At 44.9% G+C, this 15,631-nt stretch overlaps 1 protein-coding gene across 1 annotated transcript in view; it reads right to left on the bottom strand.

Moving 5' to 3' along the window:
• LOC137534108 (ribosome biogenesis protein BMS1 homolog) overlaps nucleotides 1-11,134 on the bottom strand; it is a 67,814-nt gene extending 56,680 nt beyond the window's left edge. Inside the window, exons 1-2 of the mRNA XM_068255472.1 lie at nucleotides 11,050-11,134; nucleotides 5,702-5,905 (exon numbers count right to left, since the gene is read on the bottom strand). Coding sequence (XP_068111573.1) covers nucleotides 5,702-5,877 — 176 coding nt within the window. The 5' untranslated portion in view covers nucleotides 5,878-5,905; nucleotides 11,050-11,134. The remainder of the gene's footprint in view (nucleotides 1-5,701; nucleotides 5,906-11,049) is intronic.
• Between the last annotated feature and the right edge of the window lie 4,497 nt (nucleotides 11,135-15,631).

Genomic DNA, 15,631 nt, shown 5'->3' with positions numbered 1-15,631 from the left:
AGATCTGGAAAACGGAGTGGGAATGGTTATATTCCCACAGGCTCCGACAGTGGTTGCAAGTTCTTGTAACCCACTTTTGCGAGTATATTTCTTATACTTTTACATATACCAACTCATCCTACGGTACTTGGGTTTCTGGTCTCTCTCATCCTATAGATACTTGGAGGTTACAGGTAGCCATTAGGAATCGAAAAAACCTTTCTGGATAGAATGCTGATCTTTCACCTTCCGGCATTTTTTTTTCCAATAACTTTTTATTAAATAAAATTTGTCAATACAAGTGAATCAGACTCATTGTAAGTTGCAATGTAAGCAAGTTTTCCTTATGCTATACTAGTAACAAAGCATTCATCGTAGCAGAATTTGAGAACATAGTACAACATTCTACATTATTCCACCTTCAAAATATAAACAGAAAATAAGTTTGTAGAACTAATATAACTGAAAATTAAGGGTTCTTGAACAATTAGAACATCTAATGGTGGTAAAAAAGTGGAGAATACAACATCTAGATGACAGTGTAACTTTTACCTGTGATATAGAACTAAACACCATCACCAGACCATGTCTTCTACATTATAGACAAGGACGTGCTATTTCTAAAAGAGGCCTACCAGGCCAGAAGGAGAAAGGGGGGGGGGGGTTGGTACAACAGGAGGGGAGAATTTTTTTTTTGGGTTGGATCTGTGGATCATTTTGCGTGGGTATTTTCTTACCGTATCTTATCTTATTTGGCTCAGATATATATGTTTGGGATTATTTATATATCAGTTTGAGGGGAGAATTTATCCCAGTCTACTATTAAATGATCTGAGGATCTTCCAGGGCAGTGACGTCTTAGGAATAAGGATTCCATGTGAAGATTGAAATTTATGAGATTTTTTTCCGGGCAGTTTTTAAGACACTTCGAGTGTACCTGAGATAAAAGACATCTCAGCTACCATAGTTACCTGGGGCTTCCTTGAGGCCACTCAGTCCCTTGCCGTCTCCCCGGGTGGCTCCTGTTCCCCGCAATACAGCCAGAAAGCCTTTCTGAGTCACGCTTCGTCGCGCACGCGTTGCCTGGTGCCCTCCCGTGGTTGGTAGCGTTTTGCACTTGTGCGGGACATTCACAGGAACAGGAGCGCGACAGGGGAGTGTGCCTGGCCTGTCATGTGTGATGAAGCGCAACTCGGTAAGGCTTTCGGGGGACAGGAGTCACCTGGGGAGACAGCAAGGGAGTGAGCGGACTCAAGGGGGCTTAAGGAAGTATAGAACCTGAGATGCCTTTCATCTCAAGTTCACTTTAAAGGGAAGGTCCGAGAAGGAAAAAAGAAATCTACTCACCCAAAGCTTTTTCCAGCCCCAAGCAGCCGGCCCGTGCCCTCACCGCAACTCCGGTGGCTTCCAATCCCCTCCGATGCAGATGTTGACCTCGCCAGCCATTCCATCAATTAAACCCAAATGGAAAAAAGTGCCCCTGGGAGATACTTACCTCCAGAGGAAGAATCCTCTGGGTTATAGTGCATTTTTCCCGTCTCTTTTTGCCAGCCCGATCCAGAAATGGCAAACCGGAGCAGAAGCCAACCTCAATATTTACATCTGCGCTCCTGTGCAGGCGCATCTCTCCGCTCAGTAGCTGAGCCCGGTTGAATCTGCTCTACTGCACCTCTACTACGGCTCAAGCCTGCTCAGTACAGTGGACCCGATCAAGCTTAGCTATTTCCGCCAGAGAAAGTCCACACGAGTGGAGAGCGGCTACTGACAATGCGTGCACATCAACAAGTGCGGACAAGAAGATCTTCGGGGGGGGGGGGGGGGGTCCCCAACGATGAATACCTTCTGCTACGTTGGACAGGGAAGCCTCTTTAGGATTAAGAGGCTTTCCCCTCCCTAGGTAAGTACACTCCAGGGACTTTTTTTTTCCCTAATAGGTTTACTTCAAAGTAAACTTGAGATAAATACAGTAAAAGGATTTATACTTACCTGGGGCTTTCTCCAGCGACCTGCAGTCTGTCCAGTCCTGTCCGCTCTCCCACTGTCAGTCCAAGTAGTTACTGACTACTGCGCATGTACAGCCCTGGCCCCACAACTCCATGGTCACGATCCTGTGGCTGTTCTGCCCTTGTGCAGTTAAAGTTTGTAACTGCACAGGCGCAAAACTCTCCTGGCCAAGGGAGCGTGACCAAAGAGGCGCATGGCAGAGTCGGGGGCTTTACCACAGCTGACTACAGTAGAATGGACAGGATAGGATAGGCAACGTGGGTGCCTATGAACTAAAGTAGGTCACTGGAGGAAGCCTCAGGTAAGAATAATTCCTTTTGTTGCATTTATCTCAGGTACACTTGAAGATCCATAAAGGATAATCTATGTTACCATTTGTTACTGTGTGCTCTTTTTGGGCTGCAAACTTTTTCATCATGGGGGGGGGGGGGGTCCCCAACGATGAATACCTTCTGCTACGTTGGACAGGGAAGCCTCTTTAGGATTAAGAGGCTTTCCCCTCCCTAGGTAAGTACACTCCAGGGACTTTTTTTTTCCCTAATAGGTTTACTTCAAAGTAAACTTGAGATAAATACAGTAAAAGGATTTATACTTACCTGGGGCTTTCTCCAGCGACCTGCAGTCTGTCCAGTCCTGTCCGCTCTCCCACTGTCAGTCCAAGTAGTTACTGACTACTGCGCATGTACAGCCCTGGCCCCACAACTCCATGGTCACGATCCTGTGGCTGTTCTGCCCTTGTGCAGTTAAAGTTTGTAACTGCACAGGCGCAAAACTCTCCTGGCCAAGGGAGCGTGACCAAAGAGGCGCATGGCAGAGTCGGGGGCTTTACCACAGCTGACTACAGTAGAATGGACAGGATAGGATAGGCAACGTGGGTGCCTATGAACTAAAGTAGGTCACTGGAGGAAGCCTCAGGTAAGAATAATTCCTTTTGTTGCATTTATCTCAGGTACACTTGAAGATCCATAAAGGATAATCTATGTTACCATTTGTTACTGTGTGCTCTTTTTGGGCTGCAAACTTTTTCATCATGTTTTTGTGAACCTCAAGTTTTAAATATTGTATATACTCAACTAGAAGTCAGAAAATATATGTCTGATTCAATATCAGACAGTTAGGGGGTCCCCTTATCTACGAGTCAGACCGAAATGTCTGACTTGTAGCTTTAATAATAATCAGAGTGGCCACCTCTCTCTAGCCCTATGTTCCCCAAGGGTGCTCGCTTCTTTCTTCTCCCCAGTGCCTATATGCCAGCGCATACCTATGCCACCACCGGGCCCTCCACACCTCTTTAGTGCACTTTGTACACATTAACGTCTCTGTCAGAGGAATGCTAGTGCTTGCTGACCGAGCTACACTGAAGAGATGATGTTCCCGGCTGTGGAATGTGTATGCTCGTTCCGTTGCGCTAGCTCTGCATATAGGCAAGGGGGAGAAGAAAGAGGCAGGTGTGTGTCCTCTAATTCAGACCTGTCTTTTTTTTCTCCCCACTGATGATACATATGGGGCTGGCTCCTCCTATGTTTGTTGTCCCCACTCTGGGATTGGGACAGGAGCAGTATCTTTCTTCTATACAGTGCACTGTCAATAACAACAGATTGGAGTCACATTACTCCATGGTTCCATAGTCAGGCTTTTTATCTATCTTGCTTTACCAGCATTAACCACCAGGGCGTGAAAGTCTGTGATAATTGTAAATACTCTGGCCCTTATTTTTAGGTAGTTAAAGTGAACCTCCGGACTAAAAATCGACTCAGCAGCACTGAAAAGGCCTGGTGTTTCTTTAACAGTTTCACAGCATCAGAACCTTGTTTCTCTTACACAAGCCTCATTTTTAGCTGCACAGGAGAAAACTGCCCGGGCTTTTTTCCCCTGATGCTGTGCAAAGCATGATGGGATTTCTGGTGATGTTGTTCTCGTTCTGCTATTTTGGTGCAAAAAATTTTTTTTTTTTAACATTTTGAATTTGACATTTGAAGCAGCTGTGTGTGCATGTGCAGCTGGGAGCCCCTGCCCCAATCAGGACACAGGACAGTTGGAATTGTGTCTCCTGCTCCTTGTCACCTCCTTTCAACCAAAAAGATGGCTGCCCCCATGACAAAGATGGCAGCCGCCATGAATCACAAACATTTGCCTGTTCTTTTAAAACAGGGTGGGTAAGAGATTATATTACCTATCTATTCTAATTAACATAACTAATGTAACTTGATGACAGTATGTTTGTTTAGGCTGAAGTTCCCCTTTAAGACATATTGCTTGGTCATGTAACTCACCTGTGTGGATGCGATTATTAGTTCTGTACATTGCTCATCAGACTGAAGTTATTTCAACCAATTTGGCTGTTGTATATTAGTGTATAGTGTACAATAATATATTGTTTAATATTGTACATAGAAATTCAATTATATTGTAATGTACAACTCCCTTGTCTAGGAAATTATTGTAAGGGTCGTTATGGTTTTATTGGCTGTAATAAAATGTATATTTAGCCGGCTCTCATCCCGACTTGTTACCCCTGAAGACGGCGAGAGCTGAAGCTAGTCGAGACGAGAGCGGGTACTGCCTATCTTTAACCAGGTGCACAGAGTTCGTAGTACCACGGAAGTGGGAAGCGGAGTTTATCAGAGAGGGTCTTAAAGCGGACCCAAACCAAACTTTTTTAATTCAAAATATTTAGTTGCACCACTCTGAAACATACAAAGATAAATAAACACTCCTTCAAGCCTATGAGCATTTCAGTGCATGCTTTTCACCCTTCTCTTTTCATAACTAGGGTTATACAAGTGGCAGCCATTACTTCTGAGCTTAGTAGGAGGTTTTAGATCATGGGTGTGTTTGTCATCAGCTACCCTCCCTCACAGGGGCGTCGTCTATGTGAAATCTAACACAAGCTGAGATCACCTTCCCTGTGACATCAGTAGCAGCCTGTGTTTTGTTTTTTTATCTCCTCCACCAGTTTACCGGAAATTCCCGGCAATATGAAAGGAAGGGAAGGGTTCCTCCAATAAATGTAAAATATTTTATATTTGTCATCATGCAGCTGAAAAAAGGCTACTGTTTATCACTATAATTTAGAAAATAGATTTTATTTCTGAAATCTTCTATTTTTAATTTGGGTCCACTTTAAGTGGATTAGGACCCACGTTATTGCTTATACAGGCGGAACAGCAACCATAGAGGGGCATCACAAGTGGAGTTTTTGTGGTCTTTGAAGAGCACAACCCTCCTATGTATCCATAACGCGCCACAGTACACAGAACTACACAGTGACTTTGTTGGATAGAGGAATATATTAGACTGGTTGGTTTTAGACTAGATTGGTTTTGTGGGCTAGGCAAGAGCCCTTAGGTGGTATAGTATTGGGGTGCCTCAGATTTCTTCAACTTATATTTGATTCAGAAAGACATTCCAGCTTAAGAGGGTCACATATTGGGGTCGACTTACAGTCTATGATATACAGAATGCAAATTACTTACTGCATGAAGCTTTGTAATACTATATGTGGGTGCTTTATAAAAGATACCTAACAAGGGATTACACTGAGCTCTTCTGAGGGACAATTAGTGACATGACATGACTATATATGTAAAGCACTTCAGAAGATATCAGTATTATATAAATGTATAATAACGATAACATGCATCTTTTTAGCCTGGCGTCACATCAGACATGTGCAAAGTGTACACGGTCAGTGGCTGGGAATGCTTTCTTAGATCACCTGTGAAAGGTTCTCGCCATGCGTACTGCAGACTGCACTGCAAAAGCTTTAGGGTTCCTTTTTCTTGCATCGTCTTCGGTGGGAATTCCAGCCTCTGTCTGCTGACGATTCTTCTTCTTGCTGGCTTTAGGACCGCTGTTTTTCTTGCGGTGTTTCTTCTTGTCTTTTTCCTCCATCTTTAAAGCTGCTTAGTGTTTTCACTGCCTGTGGAAGAAAAACCATCATCAGAACAAGAGCTCAAAAAAACAAAAAGGACCTCAAGAGATGGACAAAGTAAACACTGAACCAATGTAGAAAATTTCTCGAAAATCACTATTCCACAAGACTTAGGCTAGGCACACAAGCGCTGCCGGAAACGCTGAGTTTTTGCCTCTAATGGAAATCTATGGACCGCATGAAAAACCGCATATGCGTTTTGTATGCGTTTGCGTTTTTAAAAAACACTAGTTTTGTTGCAAAATATTTAAAAGCACACATAAGGAAAGTCAATGGGAATGCAATGTATTGCGTTTTGTATGAGTTTTTATATGCATTTTTTTTTGTGATGCAGTTCCGCTTCCTGTTTTCTTCCAATTGATTTGCATAAAACGCAATGTAAACACGAATACAAAATGCATATGCACATTAAACTCCTTATCTGCACACAGATGTGTTTCTCAGCCACACAGAGTTTTACAATCTCTAATTATTTTTCAGTGAGAATTATGCAATGGTTCTGACCCACAAAGTGGCATGACCAGTACTGACGTCGGTACAAAAAGTCGATTTTATTCACTTGCAGAATGGGAATAAACAAAGCCAGGACATCCAACATAAAGGTCAAGATGTAACTATAGCTCCATATATACAATATGCAATGGACTATCGCCGTTTCGAGTGAACAAACCGTTCTTTGTCAAGTGATGGCATGATGCCATCACTTGACGAAGAACAGTTTGTCTGCTTGAAACCGCGACACCATTGTGCTTAGAAGACCTACACTGCATTGTAAACATGGTCCTGTCCTGGAGTATACCCTCTGTTTACAGCATGTAGCAGGAGCTATATCTTACAGCTACAGTTACATCTTGATGTCAAATGTCCTGGCTTTGATTATTCACATTCTGAAAGTGAATAAAATCTACTTTTTGAACCGCTCGTGCAGGTCATGCAACTTTGTGGGAATTTAAAAGTCTGTTGCAGTCTGATGGACTAGACCCTGCACGACAATAGCAAGTAAGGAGGCGTCTATTTGAAAAGGGCGCCTGGAAAAAAGGGCACCTGTTGTAGCCCATATATGCAAAATTCAGCTACAAAAAGGGCGCCTGGTGTAGCCCGCATACCAACATCGGCTACAAAGGGCGCCTGGTGTAGCCTATATATTCCAAATTCGGCTACAAAGGGCGCCTGGTGTAGCCCATATATGCCAAATTTGGCTACAAAGGGCGCCTGGTATAGCACATATATGCCAAATTCAGCTGCAAAGGGTGCCTGGTGTAGCCGAAAAAGCTAGTTTTAGTTTATAAAAAGGATGCTGTTATAGGCAAAATTTGTTGGGCTATAAAAGGACTCTAGATATAGCTGAGAAAAGTGATTACTATGACCTAACTTATCCCTACTCTCACACAGAACCCTCTCCTGATGGTGCCTAACCCCAAGACCCCCCCCCCATCAGGTGGTGCCTAACCCCAAACCCCCCCCCCACCCGGTGGTGCCTAACCCCAAGACCCCCCCCCCCGGTGGTGCCTAACCCCAAGAACCCCCCCCCCCAGGTGGTGCCTAACCCCAAGACCCCCCCCCAGGTGGTGCCTAACCCCAAGACACCCCCCCCCGGTGGTGTCTAACCCCAAGACCCCCCCCCGGTGGTGCCTAACCCCAAGACCCCCCCCCCCCGGTGGTGCCTAACCCCAAGACCCCCCCCCCCCCGGTGGTGCCTAACCCCAAGACCCCCCCCCCCAGTGGTGCCTAACCCCAAGACCCCCCCCCCCCAGTGGTGCCTAACCCCAAAACCCCCCCAGCTTGTGATACCTAATGCTAACCCCCCTCTGCACCCCCGAATCAAAAATCTTGGCTATAAAAGGGTGCCCTTTTGTAGCAGAATCAAAAACCTTGTAGCCAAAAACCTTGTAGCTGAATCAAAAATATGGGCTACAAAGGGGCACCCTTTTGTAGCAGAACCAAAACCTTGTAGCCAAAAAAATATATGGGCTACAAAGGGGCATCCTACTGTAAGCCGAAAACCTTGTAGCTGAAAAAAATATGGGCTACACATAAGTGCCCTACTGTAGCCGAAAGTAGCCAAATAAAATATGGGCTAACAAGGGGCCCCCGCTTGTAGCCTATATCAAACCCTTTTTCACCACCTTGTAGCACCAGCATGGGTGTGCCATTGGAAAATAATTGCATCATGTTGTGATTATATTGTCTGTTGCACAACAACACAATGGACGTAGAATGGAAGGACACTTAAAGCGGATCTGAGATGAAAAACTAACTATAACAAGTAACTTGTCTATATATCTTATCTAAAGTCTAGATCGTTTACACAACAAATCTAGCTGCAAACAGCTTATGATTCTTCCTGTGATACAATGACAGCAGCTATGTTGTTTGTAAACATTACACAGAGGCAGGCTTATCTGCATCTTGAAGAAAAAAAAACATAATCCCCCCTCCTCCCCTCTGCCTCTGAAATCTCTGGCTAGTAATACCTCCCCCTCCTCCTGCCCAGACTGAGCTCTCATGAGCCCTTGCTACTGTATGAAAGTGCCTTGGCTCTCTGAAAACCTGTGGGCGTGGCTTGTTTAGTTTATAGGGAATTACAGTATTAAAACAAAAAACAAAAAAGTATTTGGCTTGAGGAATGCCCTATAAACAATAGGAAAGGAACCCAATTATGCAAGGTGTAAAAGTTAATCTCGGATCCACTTTAAGCCCAATCTACACGCTACGATTCTATTTACGATCCGATTAAATCCAGCATGTCCGATCAGGATTCGATTCAATTTGCCATTGCAAAACAATGGCAAATTGAATTGAATCCAATCCCTATCGGACATGTTGGATTTAATCGGATTGTAATCGAATCGTACAAAGAATCGTATCGTGTAGATGGGGCTTTAGGCCTGGTTCACATTACAAATCGCTATCGCAAGCGCTGACCAATTTGGTTAGTGATTTTCTAAGAGATTTTCCCTGTGCTTTGAAAAGAGTTTTTGTGGAGCGATTAATGAGGTCTAAACTACTGGTGCTGTAACCACTGTTTTGGTCCACTAGACTCTTAAAGGAAACATCAAGCAAATCGTGCCTCCTCATGATATTTTACCGGGGGCTTCCTCCAGCCCCTTGCAGCTCACATCCCACGCTGACAGCTCCGCTCGCAGCACCCAGCCTGGGGTCCCACCAGTGCAGAAGCCGACCTCGAGGTCATGTTAACTACGCCTGTGTGGAGCGTCACTGTCAATCAAGCCCATGTTGTCCACAGCGTACAACGCAGACAATGTGAACTTGATAGACAGCGGTTCTCGCGCAGTCGCAGTACAGGTCAACCTCTGCACTGGCGGGGACCCCGGGTTGGCAGCTGCAAGCGGAGCTATCAGCATGGGATATTTTAGCTGCAAGAGGCTGGAGGAAGCCCTACGTAAGTATATCATGGGGAGGCACGATTTGCTGGATGCTTCCTTTAAGCCTGGTACACACCTCCAATTATAATTGCCCAATCGCTGACCAACTTTACCATCTCCATGTAGCATTAGGGTAAACAGATAGCGTAGTTAACCACTTGCCGACCGCGCACTCATAACGCGCGTTGGCAAAGTGGCAGCTGCAGGACCAGCGACTGCAGGCTAATTAATCAGGAAGCAGCCGCTCGCGCGAGCGGCTGCTTCCTGTCAATTCACGGCAGGGGGCTCCGTGAATAGCCTGCGGGCCGCCGATTGCGGCTCGCAGGCTAAGTGTAAACACAAGCGGAAATAATCCGCTTTGTTTACATTTGTAAAACGCTGCTAACAGTAGCAGCGTTGTACCAGATCAGCGATCCCTGGCCAATCAGCGGCCGGGGATCGCTGTCACATGACAGGCAGAAGCCTGTTAGAGGCTGCACAGGACAGATCCGTTCCTGTGCAGCCTCGGATCTCCGGGGAAGGGAGGGAGGAGAGGGAGGGGGGGAATTTCACCGCGGAGGGGGGCTTTGAGGTGCCCCCCCACGCAACACCCAGGCAGGCAGGAGCGATCAGACCCCCCCAGCACATCATCCCCCTAGTGGGGAAAAAAGGGGGGCGATCTGGTCGCTCTGCCTGGTGTTTGATCTGTGCTGGGGGCTGCACAGCGCACCCAGCACAGATCAGCTAAAACAGCGCTGGTCCTTAAGGGGGGGTAAAGGCTGGGTCATCAAGTGGTTAAAGGGGAACTGAAGTGAGAGTGATATGGTGGCTGCCATATTTATCTCCTTTTAAACAATACCAGTTGCCTGGCTGTCCTGCTCATCTATTTGGCTACAATAGTGTCTAAATCAAACCAGAAAAAAGCATGAAGCTAATCTTGTCAGATCGGACAATGTCAAAAACACCTAATATGCTGCATGCTTGTTCAGGAGCTATGCTTAAAGTATAATGCTGGGCATACACGGGCTGATGCACCCTTAATAATCGAGCCACTGATGGCTCAATTGATAATTTCCGACAGGTCCGATGACCCGCCGGATCGATCCCCCGCTCGATCCCCGCAGGCGGACAATAGTGGGGAATCGAGCGGAAGATAAGGCGCGCCCGCGGGGACGAGCGGGAATCGACCCGGCAGCCCGCAGGGACGAGGCTGGAGTCGATCCAGCGGCTAATCGAGCCCAGCATTAGAGGCAGAGGCTCAGCAGGGTAGCCAGGCAACTAGTATTGCCTAAAAGTAAATAAATAAATATGTCAGCCTCCACCTATCACTTCAGTTGCAATTTAAGCTTACACCACATAGAGGTAGTAAAATGTCAGTAATTGGCCAATTATAATTGAAGGTGCGTACAAGGCTAAAAAAAAAAACTTTTGTACATTACAAAGCTGATTTATTTTCACTGAGACTGCAAGATTCTGCTTCCTGCTAAAGAGGGTGAATAAACAATTGAATCTTCAGAAATGACTTGTGGTAATTGCTCAGCATCTGCCTAAACTTAAAACTAGCAAACTGTGATTTAACATTGTATAAGGACATTTTCATTCCCAAAACTATTTTGGGAGACCCGAGGGCTCAGATAGATTTAGTTCTTTGGAAGCCAAAAAGTAACTCCCGAAACCACCATCCCTCCGTTCCTTCCCTCCCCCACTCCCTCAGCAGCAGGGAACGGGCAACACAGAACATTCATTCCCCCATCAGTTTCCGCTCACCTCCACCATGCACCATAAGAATTTCCTCCAGTCCACACTAGTCTACAGCTGCCACATGCTTCCCACTTCCGCTGGAAACGTTACCTACTCTAATATGACTCGTGAGGAAACTGAGCAGCCCGGAACCTCTCTGTCTGCACAGTGTTCACTGCAGTTCCAAGCAGCACTGGTGCAAAACTATTGTCATTTGTCAAGTAGTATTTTGTCTTTCAGTTATTCCCTCTACTCTTCTTGTGTCTAAGGATGGGTACAGACATTATATAATAGTTTGTAGGAAAAAAGCATTCATGAATCCGTTTGCACACATACATGCTCTTTTATAGTTCCCAACTGTCCCTTTTTCAGAGGGAACAACAAGTTTTGAAATCAGAATCATACCATTTATTTGTAACTTCATAGCTCACAAATGGGCTCAAGTCACTAAGGCAGGGAACACACCAGCTGCAAAAGGCACACATTTGAAACACACACAATTCCACAGGCTATTGAAGTCAATTGCCTTGCTGGAAAAACGCTCATTCCGACCATTAGCGCCCATTCACACTTGAGCGTTTTGCCGGAGATTTCGGGCAAAGCACTGAAACGCTAGCGCTTTTCAAAGCGCTAGTGTAATAAAAGTCTATGGGCCCGTTCTTACTTGGACGATTTGCGCAAATCACCCAGAAACGCAAATGCTTTGCCTGCACCATTTTCAGGCGATTTCCCAGCGATTGTGTTTCAGTGCTATAGAAGCGCTACATGCAATCGCGGAAAAATCGTTGCAGTGTTCAGTGATTTTTCCGAGTGAAATTGCGGAAAAATCACTCCTGCAAAACGCCGGCAAAAATCACCGGCGTTTTGCAAACGCAAGTGTGAATGGGCCCCTAGTTTGTGTTTTGGATTCACGATTTTTCACATGTTCTTTTACCGCACAGCTTTCCATTTTTTCCTACATGACCTGCATGTTTGCAATTGCAGTATATGCCGTAGCAAATGGAAAATTGCAGAACCAGTGTGGAAAACGCAAATGCAAAAGCCACAGAGATTGTAGGAGAAAATGGCCCTGCAAGTGTCCCCACCCCCCAGGTGTTCTTAGTGGTGATATCATTTCTGGAGGTATTTGCTCATTTCATTTGCATATGTTTATCACTGAGGTGTATTCACTAAGCTGTTTGTTCTTATTTTACCAACTTTGGTACCAAAATAAAGACGATGCTCAAAGAGGAACTTTAACCAAGGATTGAACTTCATCGCAGTCAGTAACTGATGCCCCCTTCCCCACAAGACATCTTTACCTTTCCTCAAATAGATCATCATGGACATCTGTATGGCTGATATTGTGGTGAAACCCCTCCCACAGTATGATGTCATGACCAAGGTCCTGACGGTTTGCTGTCTGTGAACCTCATTACACTATGGGAAATAACAGCTTTTTCCAACTGTCAAGCAAGCAGTATTTCCCTGTGTGCATGGAACTCTCAGTAACGAACATTCTGCCCAGATCACCTGGCAGGACTAAATATGTCACCACCAGTTACACATTTCAGAATGTAAATCAGGGAGAGGAAATATTTAAAAATGAGCAAACACTGACTAAATAATCTGTAAATTAATATTTTATTCATTGTTATTATCTCTGCAGTTCCTCTTTGAAATACAAACAAATTACAGACGAATTTCATAAAATAAAGCATGTGTGTCAATTCACTAATGCTATCTTAGGTGGTAATAAACTCTAAGGCCTGGAACCCCTAAACGCTCTGTCAATGTAAATAAATGTAACAAATTCCACAATAGCAATTAGCAAAATAGCAATCGCAGAACATGCAGCATTTTGGGAGCGTTTGTGCTTCAATGTAAAGTATTGAAGCGCTGGCAAATCGCTCATGAATCGTTACACATAGCGATTTGTGTGGGATTTTAAATTGCTGCACACTGTAAAAAAAAAATTAAATACATTGAAAGGACCAATCAGAATTAAAATCGCTAATCACAAATCGCTATCACAATCGCTGGCAAAAAGCTTACACTTTTTTTGAATCGCTACCAAAATCGATGGAAAGCGCTCATGAAATTGCTTATAAAGTACTAATTAAAAATGCTAACGATTGCGCTAGCGATTTGCGCAGTGTAATGGGTTCCAGGCCTAAGCCTGTTCTTGTTTATCACCACTGTCAGCCTGTTATTATTTTATCTCACCTGTAGAGGTAAGAGGAAAAAAAGTGTTACGTGGGAATGGGGCCTTTTGAGCCTATCTGAGGGCTGTTTTTTTGTTTTGTTTTTTGATCGTTTAGGGATTGCTTTAAATCGCTAGCAATATCCCTAAACGATTTGCCAATGTAAATGGATGGGGCAGATTCCACTGGAGCAATTGCGGTTAGGCAAATCGCAATCGCAGGACATGCAGCATTGTGGGAGCATTTCCATTCTAATGTATTCTATAGGAGCAGGGAAATCGTTCCCAAAATCGCTTGTAAAGCGATACAACAAATCGCTAGCGATTGCTATAGTGCTTTGCTATTTGTAGTGGGTCCGAGGCCTCAGACAATTTTAAAAGACTGTAGAGGAAGAAGGTCTTTGTAATTACTGCTACACATATATTTTGTTCAAGTCTCCAGTTTATACAAAACTTCAATAGCCAAGTGCATCCATATATAAGAATGAAGTATTCACAGAGGAAGTCCGCAACAATCATTTGGGGCCCCAGTCTGGGACCTCTTCTTCAAGGCACAGGACACCAGTTTTTGTTTTGCTCCTTGAAGATCATTGGTGAGCAGCCTGACGTTATAGGTGTGATGAAAGAAATAGAGTCAAGGTTACTGTACAATGTAAACTCATTCTGTTAACATTTGGCTGTCGTGTATGACTCCTGCAACTGAACTCCATTAGGTGTGAGATTGTGTGGATTGTTCATAAGAATAAAATACTAGTGATGGGCTCACGGGTAGAAAAGTATCCGAATCCGTGATTCTAATGAGGCTTAATTGCCTCAGGTGTGTGCATGGGGGACGGGGGTTAATTACCCAGATGTCCGGGCACTTCTATGCGTATCAAATGCTCACACGTGTCCAATGGGACGCGTTCCACGACTCAATACTGCCCACTTCCTCCTTCGGCCGTAAGGAGGAAGTGTGCGGTATTGAGACGTGGAACGTGTCCCATTGGGTGCGTGCGAACGTTTGATACACATAGAAGTCAAACATAATGGTGGCAACCTAATGCTTTGGGGGTGTTTTTCAGCCAATGGACCAGGGAAACTTATCACAGTAAATGGCACCATGAAAAAAGAGCAACGACAACATCAAGCAATCTGCAGAGAAACTTGGTTTTGGGCAGCAGTGGACATTTCAGCATGACAATGACCCAAAACATTCAACAAAAGTGGTGAAGAAATGGTTAGCAGACAACACCATTAACGTTTTGGAGTGGCCCAGTCAGAGACCTGACTTGAATACAATTGAGAATCTGTGGAGAGAGCTGTCTGTAATTATAGGAAGCGTTTGATTGCTGTAATACACAGTTCTTCAACCCTGTCCTCCTCAAGGCCCACCAACAGTTTTGCAGGAAACCACAAACATTCACGGGTGAGGTAATTAGTGTCTCAGTAGAGCTGAGTAACTACCTCTGTGGATTTCCACAAAACATGCACTGTTGGTGGGCCTTGAGGACAGGGTTGGGGAACACTGCGACAACAAAGGCTTTTCTATAGATTATTGAGAAGGGTATGAATAATTTTGGCCTGGACACTTTTTGCTCAAATGTAAATAAAAGCTGAGAATTTTTTTCTCCACAATAATGCCTCTTGTACATCATCTTATTATCTTTTGGAAGACACCTATGTCATTTCCTGTCAAAAAATTACTTGCTGGTTGAATAAAAGTAACTTTAAATCAAAATTTGCCAGGGGTATGAATAATTTTGGGCAGCACTGTATATCGCAAAGGTGCACTGCATGCAACATTTTGGCGGCAGTTGGGATGCCATTCTCATTCTCTGGAACGGGAATCAAAAAACGCAATCACTGCAAAATGGAGCCACAATCGCATGGCAAAAACACAATCACACTCCCTAGGCGATTGCGTTTTGCGATCCGAGTGTTGAACCAGGCCTAAGGGGAATCAACTGGATCCCAATAACTTTTCAGGTGGTCAGCGTGTTCCCACTCAGACTTTTCTCATGAGGGCGTAAGAGGGGTACCCATTACGACCACCTATCCCCCTCATCCCTCTCCAAACCCCTATCCCCTATACCTGTAAGGCTTGGTGGTGTATTCTCCACAGTCAGCATGCAACGCATGAGCTGGCGTGGAGGAGGTACACACACTAGCACAAGGAAACAGGCTATCCCTAGTATAGTGGAGGGGAGGACTGACTCCAATAGGAGATTGTGGCGCACAGAGCCGGTGCAGATCTGACAGCCACAAACAATGCTTTCGTTATAACGTCTCAGCGCAAAGTAGCGCTGAGCGCATAAACCAGAACTGAGGAGATCAGGACAGGTAGACAGAATGAACGCTTGCTAGCTAGCGGCTACTTAGCGACAGCAAGCGTCCAAAACCAGACAGACTGGAATGAGGCAGCCAATGCGATGCGGCGATGGCGTG

This window comes from Hyperolius riggenbachi, chromosome 10 (assembly GCF_040937935.1).
Source record: "Hyperolius riggenbachi isolate aHypRig1 chromosome 10, aHypRig1.pri, whole genome shotgun sequence".
NCBI lineage: Eukaryota > Metazoa > Chordata > Amphibia > Anura > Hyperoliidae > Hyperolius > Hyperolius riggenbachi.
The sequence above is the reverse complement of the archived record's forward strand: the minus strand, read 5'-3'. Positions and strand labels throughout refer to the sequence as shown.